The sequence below is a fragment of the Rhamphochromis sp. 'chilingali' genome (genome assembly GCF_963969265.1).
Source record: "Rhamphochromis sp. 'chilingali' genome assembly, chromosome: 2".
NCBI classification, from domain to species: Eukaryota; Metazoa; Chordata; class Actinopteri; order Cichliformes; family Cichlidae; genus Rhamphochromis; species Rhamphochromis sp. 'chilingali'.
Genome location: NC_137930.1, coordinates 62,471,996 through 62,488,421, shown reverse-complemented (window position 1 = coordinate 62,488,421; position 16,426 = coordinate 62,471,996). Strand labels below are relative to the sequence as shown.

The window sequence follows — 16,426 nt, the reverse complement described above, 5'->3', positions numbered from 1 at the left end:
TTGCCTTTTGAGTTATTTTGTCCTTTACTCATTTTTCTGTCAAACATTATTTAAGGACTGCCCTTCCTTTCACTCACTGGCACTTTTCATCTTCACACGGGGTGTCAGTTTTGATTTAGCCGTCCATTTGTGTGAGGGAAAAAGAAATTTCTATTATTTACCAATCAAATGCCACCCTGAATTCCAAAAACTGAAATTTTAATCTTCTTGCACCTTAAGCAGTTTCCACTTTTGAGTGGAAGGGGAATGTTTAGTCAGGATGTTTTCCATAGTTGTCCTTTTTTCACATTAATATATAGCAGGAACCAGTCTGCTACAGGCAGATTAACATATTATTATTATTATTATTATTATTATTATTATTATTATTATTATTATTATTATTATTATATACCTATTATTAAAGATCATTACTATTCTATTCATGTCCTGTAGTATGCTTAAGATCAGAAATTCAAGAATTCAAGAGGTTCTCATTCTCATAATAACCTTAAAAGCAGATATTCATCTCACACTATCTTGGGAGCAACCAACTGCATTGCCGCCCTTGTAGAAAATGTTTAACACTGGTGGTCATGCTGTCTTCATATATACATGAACAAGACAATGGTGAACAGCATGTGATAATATCCACTAATAAAATAATATCTCTAGTGCCCTTTTTGGTGCCATTCTCTGCCATTCACTTTCAGGGATGTCAGTGAGGTCAAACTATGAATGAAAGCACATGTTTCAAAAAAAGTCCTGTATTTATTTAGTAAAAGCTAAACTAAAGGATAAACCACAATACGAGGTTAATCAGAAGAAAGGACTGAGATGTTTCTGATCACTTGTTTCTAGGAATAATGCAGCATAAGTCATCATTCCTGCAGTTTGTATCTAATATAGACTCATCTAATACCAGCAAACACTTCCTTCAGATGCTGCCATATTCAAAACACCATTAACTAGACATCTGCCACTTAGCCACTTGATGTATGCAGGCGAGTATAATTTGAATCCTTTTGGCCACAATCTACAAACTTCCCCTGATCCTGCCTAAACTGAGCTTTATATTCCCATCTTCTAGCGCTTGCTGGATTAGAGGCATTTTGAAAGGTTAAACCTCAACAGCCGGAGCTCTGAAATACCTACACCCAACAGATATCGCCACCAAGGATTACTCCGAAAACAAGAAAGGCCAAAAAAGAAAAAAGGGAAAAAATGACACAGCTGAGAAGACACTTGTTTTTTCTAAGAAAGACGGGTGAGTGTCTCCACATTTAATGAAGGCTAAACAATAAACATTCTGGCAGCAACACTCATAATAGTAATCACTGGAGACAACTGCAACACAAAGGAGTACTTGCTCATACACTAAATCTGTTTCCTGTTCTCTTTCTAACCCTGGATGACAATCTGAAATGTTGTCATTCTCTAAATGGACTAGGACATGATGAGGAAAATCGAGGAGGCCCGAACAATGAATCAAACAAAGGATTATATTCATAAAATAACCCAGAAATTAAATAACAAACAAACAAACAGTAGACATTTAAAAATAAAATAAGAAAAGGGAAAGGAAATGAGCGAGCCATGTATGCAGTATGAAAGATCTAACATTTTTCATCGTGACCACTGGAAACTGACACCTTTTTCTAGGCATATGAATCTAAACTTACCAGGTTGAATGAGGAAAGTATTTTTTAGACATATCAGAGGAGATTTTCCCCAAGGCAAGCTTTCCCAGATGAATGTGCCTGATCCCATCTGCCGGTGGATCACTGACTTCCTGACGGACAGGAAGCAGCATGTGAGGCTGGGAAAGAATGTCTTGGACTCCCGGACCATCAGCACCGGCTCCCCACAGGGCTGTGTTCTTTCTCCTCTGCTCTTCTCCCTGTACACCAACTGCTGCACCTCCACCCATCAGTCTGTCAAGCTAATCAAGTTTGCAGATGACACCACCATTATTGGACTCATCTCAGACGGGGATGAGTCTGCCTACAGGAGGGAGGTTGAACGTCTGTTGTCCTGGTGCAGCCACAACAACCTGGTGCTGAATGCCCAGAAGACAGTGGAGATTATTGTGAACTTCAGGAAGCACACAGCCCCACTCCCCCCCATCATCCTGACTGACACCCTCATCACCACTGTGGACTCATTCCGCTTCCTGGGTACCACCATCACCCAGGACCTGAAGTGGGAGTGGGAGGAAGGATGTACTTCCTGAGGCAGCTGAAGAAATTCAACCTGCCAACACGGACAATGATGCAATTCTACACTGCAATCATTGAGTCCATCCTCACCTCCTCCATCACCGTGTGGTACGCTGGAGCCACTATCAGGGACAAACAGAGACTGCAGCGTGTTGTGCGCTCTGCTGAGAAGGTGATTGGCTGCAGACTTCCATCTCTGCAGGACCTGTACACCTCCAGGACACTGGGGCGTGCAGCTCGGATCACAGCTGACCCTTCTCACCCTGGACACAGTCTGTTTGACCTGCTCCCCTCAGGCAGGAGGGTCCAGTCGCACCAGAACCTCTCGCCATAAGAACAGTTTCTTCCCCTCTGCTGTTGGACTCATGAACAATAACCGTATGACTGTTCCCACCACTAACACATGACCCTACACTGTGTTCACTGCATCATTCCATGTTTGGCACTGATCACCACCTGCACTCATGTATATATCTATCTACTTAGCACTTTTAATTCTTATTTTTATGTCTATTTAAGCGTTATATGACAGTATGTTTGCACTAATTACCGCAGCAATTTCCTAATGTTGTAAACCTGCTCAACATTTGGCAATAAAACCCTTTCTGATTCTGATTCTGAGATGTATGGCAGAAAATTCTCCCATGGTAGCACACTGGTGTGCATATAAGAATATGTTATTTTAAAAATATTTTTATTTACAGACATGTATTCCAACCAGGAACAGCCCTTCTGCATCACCATTCGCACTATGAACTGAACCTTGAGCCTCATCTGCAGATCTGAGTCCTTTTAAACAATGCTATCTAGCTCTACCTATACAGCTCTTAATGATGAAAAGTGCAACCACTGCTATGTGGAGAGTTAATAGACACTTAATATAGTGATTGTAATAACCTAATATCTGCTGCATTTTCTTATTCTTGTATCACCCAGAGGAACAGAAAAATGTCTAAAAACAGTGTGTCAAATCCCTGCCTAGCTGAAAGATGGACTGAGCCTGCCAGTCGCTCCATCTGCTGGTCATTTGCTGCTTTTACTTGTAGCACTCACCACCTCTTCACCACAGTTGTTGAGAGAGTTACATTTTAGTGCAAAGCAATATGCTCTATACTAGATATTGGCATATTCTATGATATTAATATATAAAATAAAATATATTGTTTGTATAAGTTATTCTTCTCTATCCTGCAACATTTTGCACGTATTATTCTTGCTCTATAGTTAACGTGTTTATTTGAATATAATAAACACCTTTATATGTACACTGAAGACCAAACAAGTAAATGTAAAACGCTTGATAAAAATACACTTGCGCTTCAGCTGACCTTGAATTTTGTAATGTTTCAACTGAATTTGCTTTGTTTTTGTTGTTGTTTTTTATCATTTTTGCTGATTATCTGTCTCAGAAATAAACATCAGAGTCATCTACATTGTGAACAATAGTTAGTGGCCTGCTTAATTTCTTGTGCCAAATCATCTACATAAAAGGGCAAACAATGTAGAGGAAAATAAACCCATTTACTCCAATCACTGGGAAACCAAAATAGTAAAATACAGTAATATATACTCTATAAGGTACCTACTGATGCAAACAAAGACTAGGATTAAATCAAGATAACAAACAATCCTGAGGAGTTGGATTACCATGGATGTAAGAAACGTTTTGTGGACGTTTAAAAATTACAGGGTTAAACAAACATGTTATCCCTTTATCCAATCTCAGTGCTTGCCACAGAGGTTGTATTAAGATACTGTGCTTTATTTTCATGGGGTATCATGATGAGTAGTCGAATAAACTGTACAATTTAATGGAACTCGGCTTTTTTCAGATTCAGATAAAACAGCTTGAAAAGAAGCAATCGTGCAGTCTGTGAGTGGCGTCTACAGCGGTGACAAGCGGTCTCCTGCAGACTGAGCTCCCTTGAATGAGCGTTGAGGAAACCTCCGTGTGAAGCACACGAAGGCAAGGTCTCATCTCTCGCGAGGAACGACGCCATTATCGGAAGCTCTACAAACAACACGAGAATTCACCATTCACACGGTAATATAACCCAATCTTACACGGTACATGTGTTGTGTGCGAGAATGAGGAGAGAAGCTGCATCAAAATCACATTTAATTTAGCGATTGCTTCAGCATTAAACGAATTTTGCATTACGCTCCAAAGGCCTTTAGGCCCAACTAGCATGCTAACTACCACGCTAGCTTAAATAGCGTCTCCTTTAAGTTAGCATGCAAGCTTTCAAATCCGATTTTGTAGCGGCAGCTAACATTAGGTGCTAGTTATGATTCTGCTGACGCTCATTAACTAATGAAAAATAAATAAAATATCTGAAGTACAGTAGTTTTGAACCGTATGTCTAGTCGCATTACATAGATACATAACAAATAGATGCTCCAAGTTAGTTTTCCTCCGTTTACTCGCCTGTGTTTAGCATCGTCAGACCCCCGCCCAGTTAACTAACCAATCTAAAGCTCGTTAGTTTGGCTAGTAGACGTGTACCAGCTCCGTGCCATTTCTTTATATTTGTAAGCTAAACTGTAGTAATCTAGGCTAAGCAGCTAAAGTCTAAAGAAAATAGCCTGAAACAGCTGTGTACGACCGCGTTTCCTTATAGCTAGCCACTATCACAGGTAACGGTAGCCTGCTTTAAAAAAAGCGCCAGGAGCTTTTTGCAATTTCAGACCGTTTTACATAGGGCTTAATTTAGTTGAGCTACTCTAAAACTGATTTTCGCTCATTTTATGTTGGGCATAGCATTCAAATAAACCCTCTTACATAAATGGTGTGTGTCTTCAGTAACAAAGTTTCCTTTGTGTAAGTTTAAGGACAAAACACACATTTATTATTCTTTTTTTAAATGTAAAGTAATGGCGCAAACTATTACTCTTAAGCTGCAATCCATGCTTTTGTTAGTTACGTAGAGACGGGCCCACATAAAAATGTCATACTTTGATTATTGTAATTTTCCCTTATGCATCTATGCTTTTTTGCCATGTTTGGGAAACGAGGAAATGACTCAGGAAGACAAAGCTGCGAGATCATGACTCTGGATATCATTTCTCATACACACAACATGATTGTTAGTTTATTCGTGGCTGTTATGAGGATATAAGCCTTGTATTTACAATAGATGGATCCTTCTCTCACACATTTTAATTGAGGTGCTGTGCATTTCTGGAGTAATACTTTTGTTTTTAATAATTTGTTCCACAACTGCGCTAAAAATGTGTTGGTGTTAGCATTTGCATTACAGCTCCAACATTTTGTTTCCAAAATGTAGGCAAATCACTAAAGCAATTGTGCAGTTATGACACAAAGACCAAGGAAACCTTGAAAGTAGGCAAACAAAGCAATGCAACAAATGAAAAGCAGCAGCTAAAATTAGATGAATTATACAGGATTTTTCTTTTCAATATTTGGCAATACATAAAGGCTCAAAACAGGACAACTTATAACATGTATTCAAGTGAACTGATACACGGCTCAGAAGTTGCAAATACTCTACTGCAACTTGCAAAAATAAATTAGTTTGGAGTGTGTAAGTGCTAGATCTTTCTTGGGTTACTGAATTTGACAGTTTTGTGGGAGTTACTTTGTCATATATTTGTTGTGTAAAGGTAGCTTATTAAAAGTGTAACCCTAACTGTATGAGTATGTATGAGTATTAGGACCACATTAAGAAAAAAATATTATCGATCATTTTGAGATTAAAGTCAAAATACTATTATAAGGGGGAGAAAAATTATATGTGGCGATTACACAAAACAAACTGCCACAGTTGCCATAGTCTCTGGGTTAGGGAAACCGTACTTCAGAATCGGTTTTAGTAACAAGGAAGCATATGATTTCTCATCTCTTGATAAGTATAAAGTGATAAGTCAAAAATATGCTGCAGAAAGATGCATCTGGTCAGATAGACAAAAACACAAATTAAGAAGAGTGGGTTTGTACAAAATTAAATGGCTGGTAATGGACAGATGCAAGGTTGTTGATGGTTCCACTCTTGTCCAATGAAGAGGATGTATGTTGTATCACAGAAAGGCTAATTAATTTGTTTCACTAATTCATCTAAACAAAGGATTTTTGTACAGGTATAGAAAATATGGCAGTTTGTCTTGACACAACAATGATGATCTCCACGTTTCCACTACTTTATTATTAAAACGATCAACAGTATTGCTTTTCTTTTAATGTGCTCCTAATATTCCGTCGTAGTAACTGCCACTTTGAAGTGTTACTCAGGACACAGGCATTTTTGTAGAGATCTATCTTTTGTTATAGAGCCCAGAGTTGTACTTGGTTTAAGAATATGGAGTTCCTGTGTGAGGACAAGAAAAGATAAAACTTAACTAAACATGTCAAACATTTGTACTGAAGGAGAGAACCTTTATTGTTGTACTATTGATAACATAGTGGTTATTATATAAAGCTACACTTAATGGAAGAGGACCTTTGAGATTACATAAGTAAACCTTGTGGTGCACACAACACGAATACTGCTAAGGTATTCGAATACTTTAATAACATTATATTAATTTTTTCAAAAATAATGATTAACTGCACACACACAAACGTACCCAACCAAGTATTTGAGCATAAATTGTAGAACATCAGATACAAGCACAGTATGTGTCATGAAAACTTGAGACTTCATGTAAAAGATAAATGGCACGAATGCCTTTTTCGGAAATCCTGTCATGAATACTTGACTTGAGGATGTTGACCACTGCCAGTAAATTGTAACTGAATGTTTCAAATGATGGATTGATCTGAAAAGCTGAGGCACACTGTATGCTCAAATCATTTTTTTTGGTTTTGCATTTCTTCTCTGCCAGGGGTAGTAGTTCTTTAGTAGCCAACACAAAGTCAGCTTTTGAGACTAAAGGAATATGGTTGTTATTTATGTAGCATTATTACCTAATCATCAGTTCGTAAACCTTTAGAAAGTGGGTTGTTTATTCCAGTACTGTTTTAACAGTCTTGAGAAGAACACTGCCTCTTTAGTTAAATTGTTTCTCACACTCTGCTACACATGTTATTTAGTGTATTTAGTGGAAGCAGTGTGCATGCAGCTGCAGCTGCAGGCCTCGGTCATTGTCTTCACCCACTGTTTTGTGGTTACCTACATTTTGGCTACTTTAAGAGTCCAATACACGATACTTCTCTTGCATGCAAAACAGAAGAAAATAGACTTCAAACTGAAGAAGGTGCCCAGGGCTGTTGTTATGCCTAAAATGTGAGTAGAATGTCAAAGGCAGCTTCACTGCTGCTTACAGTGAAGGGAAATACACACACAGTAGCATTCTTCCTGCAGCCACAGGTGTCTGTGCATGATTTTTTTTAATATACCTAATGTTGGTTTATCTCTGCACGGCACTATTACATGGCACAAAAGAGTTTCAATCCAATTCAATTGAGCGTTATTTAAAATGGTACCATATCACAACAACAGTTGCCTCACAGCACTTTATGTCCACTGATCTCACCTGGACCACAACACAAATGCCCTGGTAAAGAAGGCCCAAGAGTGGCTGCACTTTCTCTGTGTCCTGAGGCAGAATAACCTGAACCAGAACCTGCTGCTGGCCTTCTACCACTCTTCAGTGGAGAGCGTGCCCTCCTACTGCCTGGATGTTTGGTACGCAGGGGGCCACTACTGAGAAACCTGTTTGACCTGCTGCCCTCTGGTCCGTGCCTCAGTTGAATCAGGTCCCACACCTCCGGATTCACAAACAGCTTCTTCTCCTGGGCTATTCAGACTGTTAACAAAAACTATCCCCCCGCACCTCACCAATCTGAACCATTGTCCGAGTAACTCTCATCACTCAGGCCACTCACATAAGGACTCTATACTCAGACCAATTCCTTTAAACTACTTCCAAGCACTCTGTTCTCCAATGTGTGCCTTTCTCTTATATTTGTATATATTCCTCTAATTGGTTTATCTCTCCTTTTTACTATTTATTCCTGTTGTCTTATTATTTATATTTTATTCCTGCGCAGTTGGCATGGAGCACCCATATTTTCGATGTACATGTACAATGACAATTAAGGACTATTCTATTCTATTCTATTCTATTGTATTCTATTCTATACAATAATACAAAGAAAACAGAAATTCCCTACAATCATATTGCCCACTGCTAATGTGTAAATAGAAACAGACAGCAAAAAGATATTTTAATTTATATAAACATATCAGTAAATGAATATTTTAATGTCTTTTTAAGTTGAACATGTTCTTCCTGCATTTCAGCGGTGAACAATGTCTGAACAAGAGCTGAATGAAATTGTGCAAATAACAGTGGAGGACTTTAACCAGGAAAATCGTACTGGTAAGATTCCTTTGCAAAAAAAAAAGGTCATTAGACTCTTTTTATAATATAAGGTTAGGATTAAGCAGACAGTTAGTACTTTTCTCCTGTGTAGAAGCACACCTTCACTCTTGAAGTAAAATCTAACAGGATGGTTTGGTGTGTTGTTTTGAGGGTGTCTTTTCCTTTGATTCATGGCAGACATGATGGACAATCATGAAGATGATGAAGAAAGGTCTCAGAAGAAAAGAAGGAAATTAAGCAACGGCCAGGAGAATAACAATAGCAATCAAGATATCGCTCTTATTAAGGTAGCAGCTCTTTATAAACCATATACTGTTTACTGGTCATACATTTATATGTAGTTGGTAGAGCTTAATTTTGCTTTTGAATTTTTTTCAGAACTTGTTGGTATCATTCACTGGGTCAATCAGCCAGCGGCTGGAGGGAATTGAGTCAAAGCTACAGTCTCTGGATGCTGCATGCAAAAACCTTGCACGCAAACTGGATAGCATGGCACCATGTGCCAGAAGTCCCATTCAGGTTCCTATGGTTGCAGGATCCCCTCAAGGGGCCACTCAGACTTGGAACAAAGTGCGATGGTAAGCTCTAAATGTTGGTGCCATATTGGCCACCAGTCAGTCAGGCAGGTTAAAAGTTCAATGAAAATGAAAACTATTTGTTTTGCTCTCAGTGTTGTCCCACAAACAAATGTTATTGTGAGCAGTGAACCGCCGAAGCCCTCAAGTCCAGAAGACACTCCTCTGGAGAACCTGCTTAGCAAGTGAGTGGCACACTTATTATACTGTATGTTATATCTGTCCAAACACACCACCACACAAGTTATGTCAAGTTACTGCCTTATAACAATTTTTCAGTTGAGCTAATAGTCTGAGTGTACCTATTTTGTTTTTCTGGCCAAACAAGATCTGTCAATGCATTGTGTTTCTTTGCAGCACAGTGACCAGGAGGCGACACAACACCATCCTAGTAAAGGTCCCTGGCCCAGAAGAGAGTCAAGAGGAACAGGAGAGTGGCTCAGAGGCCAGTGATTGTGTTTCCAACGGTGGTCAATCAAGCAATGCACAGAAAGGCCAAAATGTCACTCTCATCACACTCAATGCAGAAGGTATGACCACGCTGGTGAAGAGGCACAGCAAGGCACATATCTTTAGTTTCTTCTTAAAATTAGAAAAGGACAAGTATATTACTTACATAGAGCCATAGGTTGTTTTTAATGCCCATGTTACTCATTTTCAAACTTAGTTCTGCCATGTGTTCAAAATTTCTGTATCACAATTTTTCTACAGTAGAAAGTGACAGTCACATATGGTGAGCACTACCATTACTGATTGTGGCAGGGGGGGAAAAAGCTAGGGGTTTTTCAGCCTTTTTTTTTTTTTCTTTCAAAATGACTTCCTGATCTTTGGCGACTTCACAGCAACAAGCCTCAACAATGTCCCATCTGCAATCCCACTAATAGCAAAAACACTTATGCACTAAAAGTACACAGTGCTCAACATGTTCATCTGCATCAACTCTAAGGAAAAGTCACTTGCAGTAAATTACCCCCTGACATTTTTAGACCTTTCAGTAATTGATTTTGAATGTTTTGTTCAGTTTTTAGTTGTTTAATGTGTCTAACGTGACTCTTTCAGCTAATCTCCATATTAAATAGATGGCAAACTGTGCTGATGTGTTAATTTCCCTGTTTTTCTGCCTCAGATGCGGTTAGGCATTATTCATGCCTTGAGTTGCATTACTGTGTTTTTCTGTCTGAAACCAAGAGAAAATAGTTAACTATGCAAACTTAAACGAAGTCCACATTGTCCCATTGTTGTGCTTGCTGGTTGGATAATTTTTATTGGATCTGAATTTCTTGGTTACCTTCAAAGGCAAACTATTATTCATTCATTTGCAACTTTGGGTTACCATTATAAAAATTTCTGTTAGTCAGCAAGTTAGATGTTACCATATGCCTAATGCATTGGTCATGTGGTTTACTTAATAGCTAGCATACACTGTGACCAAACCACATATTCTGTTTTTTTATAACAGTTATACTAAGTTTTACACAAATTCACTCACTTCCTTTTTACTGCCACATGGGGGTGCTGTCATATTATATCAATTATCTCAGTGGCTGTTGCTGTAAAATATTTCTCAATCTGTGCAACTCTTTGAAGAGCCGTTCCTCCTCTGTTCTTTAGATGATTATCCAGCCGGCACCTGGTTAGGAGATGAGAACAACCCAGAGATGCGAGTTCGCTGTCCAATATCTGCAGCTGATATGCTTCATATCAGCACAAACTGTCGCACAGCAGAGAAAATGGCGCTGACGCTGCTGGACTACCTATTCCACCGTGAGGTCCAGGCCATGTCAAATCTCTCTGGGCAGGGCAAACATGGAAAGAAGCAGCTGGACCCACTTATGATCTACGGCATCCGCTGTGAGTCTTGATAACATAACCATCTAATACTGGTAATTTTTGGGGGACTATTTGTTTTTGACAGAGCAGTGGTAGGTCTGGTAGTGAACATACTTCCATGACAAGCTGATTGACATGCTATTTGTCATGCAGAGTTTGATGGAAAGGTTGCCAAACCATGTAGAGATACCGTAACATTTTATTTGTAGGCTGCTGGTACTGATACATTTTCAGAAAGTATTAGGAGTTTAGGGCTTCATGCTACCATGGGCTTTGGAATATGTTCTTTGGGAGTGTTTGTAAAGTTAGCCCCTGTCAAGTGCACAGAGAGCATCTGGTAACTACTATTTACCTCATGGTTTCTTATATACTAATAATTTCACTCTGTCAGGGTTTGACTTTTTCAGTTTTTGATTTTAAGTAATAAATGAACTCTCTGAGACCTTTCCACGTTTCATCCCGCATTTCGTACAAAGCGGCACTGAGTAAAACACAGAAAATAGACTGCACTCTGTATTCCCAAGACGGGTTACAACAACATCCATTCATCATTGCACACATGCATTAATGTGCAACACATTTCAGAACATACCAGACTCTAAACGACAAGCACATGTCTGGTAGAAAGATCTTAATGGAGTCACTCTCAGTGCAAAAAACTCTTTGATTCTTGATTAAGTGGAGTCAGGGTTACACTGGTAGTGTATTTATTTATATAACTATAGGCCCTTCTTACAGTGTTAAAAGGGTCTCAGTTATCTGTAACCTATGCTCCAGAGTTCTGATGTACCCACTGTATCCCCCATTGGTGCAAGTAGACATAAGCAGAATTAATATTCTTTGTGAACTGCATGTAAGATGGTCAAATAGTCAGAAATCCCCTCCTCCCACACCTTGTCCACTTGGCTAAGGGATGTCTTGGTAACCTTTTGCTGTAAGTGTCTGGACAAGGCAAAACAAAAAAGATCCAACAATCACAACCTAGTCACACCATGACTGGCCAGCTGTGCTGAGGTAAGAAAGAAGTATCCCCACAGCACACACCATCATGCCTTTTTGCTGCCTTGTAGTTTGGCCGGTCAGACTCTATTTCCTCTCAACAGCATGGGTGTGTAGTTACATGTAGATTTGTTCAGGCCAAAGAGAGTGTAAAAGGTAAATGTTGCTTCTGGGAAAATGAAAAAGTCAAACCAAACCCAGTGTCTTAAACCTGCATTCTATCTTTGGGCTGCCAGGGGGCGATATATGTGGCTCCCATTCTACGAAAGTCTTTGGGGAAATGACCCTCTGCCCTGATCTCTGTTAACACTTCTCTGAGAAGTTTATAGACTTGCTCAGTCATTTTGAGCTATATAAAGTGTTATCTAAAATAGGGAGGATTTCCAGGGTGTGTTCATTTGCTAATGAGGAAGAGTGATGTCACTGAAGTATGAGCCATTATTTGTTCTATGTATGGTTCCCATTCAGAGGAGAACAACAAAAAAGAAAGGACAATTTACGTTACCTACAGAGTAACTACCAATTGCAAATCAGGGGCCTTTACACACCTGATGTGTAAAATGTGTACGAATATGGTGTGCCGTTCACATCGAGCACACAATTTCAGCAGGATGAATCTGCAGTATTACATGTTTTGGATCAAGTGCGATTTTATTTATTTAGGTATTTATTACCCCCCCCCCCCCCCCCCCTTTCTGCATGTGGATCTGAAAAATTCCTAATGTGTTTTTTTTAAAGTATAAGCTATATGACTGTATTCTTCTAAAAATGTTAAGAATTAAGCCTTAAGTAATGAGCAATCTGCTCATGCTCTTGCCACCAGTTGAATGTGTTAATATTTAAGTGTATAGAAAGTCACCAAAGCTAAAAGCAAAATATTTTATTCCCATCAGTACTGAAAGAGACTGAACGAGACAAATGAAGTAAGGAATATTTCACTAATTTTAGGTTGTTGATTTAAACCTTAGGTAACATTGACCTCTTCATGCTCCCACAGGCCACTTATTCCACAAATTTGGCATCACCGAATCAGACTGGTACCGGATCAAGCAGAGCATTGACTCAAAGTGTCGCACTGCTTGGAGACGCAAGCAACGTGGTCAGAGTCTGGCTGTCAAGAGCTTCTCTAAACGAACACCTCGCAACACAGTCACAGGTAAAGTACAGGTTGTTTTTTTTTTTTTTTACCAGAGGCTTGTTACATAAGTATAAATGTTTCTAACATCACTGGTACACGTTCATTTGTCTTAATGTGGAGATAAATTTAGCTAGTTTTCTGTAATTATTCTCTGATCAAAGTAGAGGCAAAATTGTAAAAGTAAACTGCAGCAGAAGGAGACATCTGTTGCACACTCTTTGTTTTTATTTATAGGCCAGTTAGAAAACTAGTTTTCTGTTTGTCAGTGTCAGTGGAGCAGAAAGTGAAACCACTGGATTCATCTTTAAAAGAGCTCTGCAGTCACACAATCTCGATTTGTAAATACTGGTGATGGCCACAGTATGTCTGAGCAAAAGTATGAGGTCACGTTTGGTTTGAGGATGGGTCAACAGATGGACTAAACCAGTTGTTCTCTGTAAATATGCATGCATTTTTATTTGGTGAGTAATAAACCCACCCTCTGTGTCTTGTGCCACGCACATTCTCCATGCAGATTCTGGCACGTTTTATATGGTTGCTATTATTTAGATCACATCAAATAGTTCATTTGGGCACACCTACCTTATTTTCAAAATGTTTGAAATTAATTGCACCTGCTAATATTCAGGATTTTCACCAAGTTCCTGGAATGGCAATATGTAGATGCTAGACATTTTGCAGGTCCTTGGCTACATTTTGTAACGGTGTCCAAACTCCTAATGGGGACATCGTCTCTGTTTTGTTTTTTCTAATCTGTGATTTTCTTGTGTGTCTTTCTCTTGGAAGTGAATCTTCCGTTCTCTTTTCTGTTCAATCCAGCTTTTTAACTAATCACCATTTTACCTACTCTTAGCGTTATTGCATTCAGGCAATGTTGACTTTTTGTAGGACTGCACAAAGTGCATCTCTATATCCATCCATCCAACCAGGGGTAGCAGTCTAAGCAGAGAAGCCCAGTCTCCTTCTCCCCAGCCATCTCCTCCAGTTCATTCAAGGCTTTCCTAGGCCAGCCAAGAGGTGTAATCACCCCATTGTTCCAGCGAGTAGACATACTTATCACATGCCTAAACCACCTCTACTGGAGTTTCGATCTATCCTTTCAGTGTGTAGAGTACTTTACTCTGAGTCTGTCCAAAGTGTTGCTTGTGGGGCTCGCACACAAGAATTTCACTCGCATGTGCTGTGCCAGTGTGCCTGCACATGTGATGTGACAATAAAAAGTGATTTGATTTGATTTGATTTGAAGTGACTGAACTTCTCAACCTGAGTGACTGGCTAAGGGGCCAGCCACTCTTTAGGGGAACTTTTATTTTTGTCACTTTTATCTGTGATCTTGTTATTTTGTTCACTACCCAGAACTCGTATAGACTTATAGACTCCTTTGCATCCTTTACACCCTCCAATAACCTCCAAAGGATAAAGAGTTCTTTGACCAGGAGGAAAACTGGTTTGTTCTTCCTGAATCCAAGGTTTGACTAACTGATGGACTCTCCTTTCTAGTACGCTGGCATAGACTTTCCTAGGGAACGATAGAGCAGTGTTTTCTCCTTTTGACTCACCTCATGGTTTGCCAGAATCAATTCAAGGCCGACTGAAAGACTTCTTCCATGGCCTCATCAAACTCCCCTCTTACTGAAGTTTTTGCTTCAGCTGCTGCCAGAGCCACACTCTCCTTGGCCTGTCGGTACCTGTCGGCAGTGGTTGGAGTCCAAAAGACTAATGAAGCCTCATATAGCCCCTTCAGCTTGACTGCTCCAAATCATGTCCACCGTGTGGTTTGGGGGTTGCCATCACAACAGCCAATGCCATCAACCAGCGAGTGCACTGGTTAAGGGCAATGCAAACGGATGACTATATAGGACCATGAATCCCACTTCAGTGTTTTGCAGGAGCAAATATTAGTAGGCAAATTTGGGAATCCAAAATTGAGAATTGAAAAAAACACTACTATTATAATGGTTTGGGATAGATAGCCTTATTTGCAGCAAAGGGTGAATTAAATCAATTTCCACGTTTTTTTTTTAAAACTGCTTTTTGGCAGGAGTGAAAACAGTCAACAACCACAGAGACACAGAGTACTTTGCTTCATCTTATTTTAGCTATTTATTAGCTAGTTATTTTCAGCTACATGAAAGCTATTTCAAGACCGGAACCCAAAAGCAGTTTCTGCAGATGGTTGTAATCTGCACACAATGCCTGCAGTCCTTCCCTCCCTGTGAGTCAAAACCTCTCACCTCTGACCAGAGAAATGTAAGACTGCAGGGGAAACCCAAATAACCCATGAGCACAAATTAGGTGTGGGTTGTCAGGCCCCGCCTTTATGAGCCACAAACACCCCAGAATGTACAATGCAAAATATTAGTTGCAAATGCATCCAATAACATAAATCACAAACACAAATTAGTCATTTTGCATAAATCAGAACTGGAATATTTAATAATCAATTATCATATAGAGTCCAAAATTTACCAAGCAAGAGTTCTTCCTCATGTTGCAAATTTCTTTGTTTTCATGCTTAAAAAAGCAATCCGACTACTTTTCTCATTAATGTCACTTCTTGTAAATAGGTCTTTTATTACTTTATATTTAAACATTGAAAACGAGAAAGTGATATTTTATTTTGCGGCCAGGCTCCACTTTGGATGAGGGTACTGATATCTATTTGACATCTCTGTAGATGCTGTTGTGCATTTCCGTGGGATGATGGCCAGGTCTGGTCAGGCTTTCAGACTGCTGTTCTGATAACAAACCCCAGACCCTGAGTTTGGCTGCTACACCATGAATCTGTTTGATGATTCTCTGGAGTCTTTAATGTATATTTAAGTGTCTGATACATTTTAAAAACCGTAATATTCTGTGGATGGCCTAGGATGATCCAGAATTTCTTATTAGAATTTGGTTATGTATCCTGGAATCCATTGAAAGCTATTTCTCACCTGTTTTTACTGTGTACATGAGTGCATCACTAATCTTATTGCTTTTCTTATCTAGAGGAAGGAATCACAGAAGAAACGGCTCACATTGAGACTGCCACTCAACAAACCTTGCACTATACATTGGCCAATCAGCAGGTCCAGTTTCACCGTATTGGTGAAGATGGACAAGTTCAGGTGGTGAGTGTCAGATTTTTTTTATTTCCAACTCTCTTTAAATTCATAAGAAAACATTTTTATTGATTGGCAAACACAACAGAAGAAAATCTTTCTGCTCATATCTCTGTTCTTTTCTTTGTCATGTGTGTACTTTATCTAAGAGGCCCTCAGAGCTGAGTTCATAGTGTACTAGAATGGGTCACACCACCCACTACAATTACCCTTACAGCATTCTGGAGGAATAGTGCA

At 39.3% G+C, this 16,426-nt stretch overlaps 1 protein-coding gene across 3 annotated transcripts in view; it reads left to right on the top strand.

Moving 5' to 3' along the window:
• Window positions 1-4,081: 4,081 nt before the first annotated feature.
• Window positions 4,082-16,426, top strand: part of banp (BTG3 associated nuclear protein) — a 34,976-nt gene continuing 22,631 nt past the window's right edge. Inside the window, exons 1-9 of one of the 3 annotated variants that reach the window (XM_080874804.1) lie at window positions 4,082-4,242; window positions 8,462-8,540; window positions 8,721-8,830; window positions 8,922-9,121; window positions 9,247-9,303; window positions 9,476-9,648; window positions 10,730-10,969; window positions 12,945-13,103; window positions 16,077-16,198. In XM_080874804.1, the coding sequence (XP_080730930.1) occupies window positions 8,471-8,540; window positions 8,721-8,830; window positions 8,922-9,121; window positions 9,247-9,303; window positions 9,476-9,648; window positions 10,730-10,969; window positions 12,945-13,103; window positions 16,077-16,198 (1,131 nt within the window). In that variant the 5' untranslated portion in view covers window positions 4,082-4,242; window positions 8,462-8,470. Of the gene's footprint in view, window positions 4,243-8,461; window positions 8,541-8,720; window positions 8,831-8,921; window positions 9,122-9,213; window positions 9,304-9,475; window positions 9,649-10,729; window positions 10,970-12,944; window positions 13,104-16,076; window positions 16,199-16,426 lie in introns of all 3 variants that reach the window. The other 2 variants (XM_080874803.1, XM_080874805.1) reach the window with 2 other exon arrangements.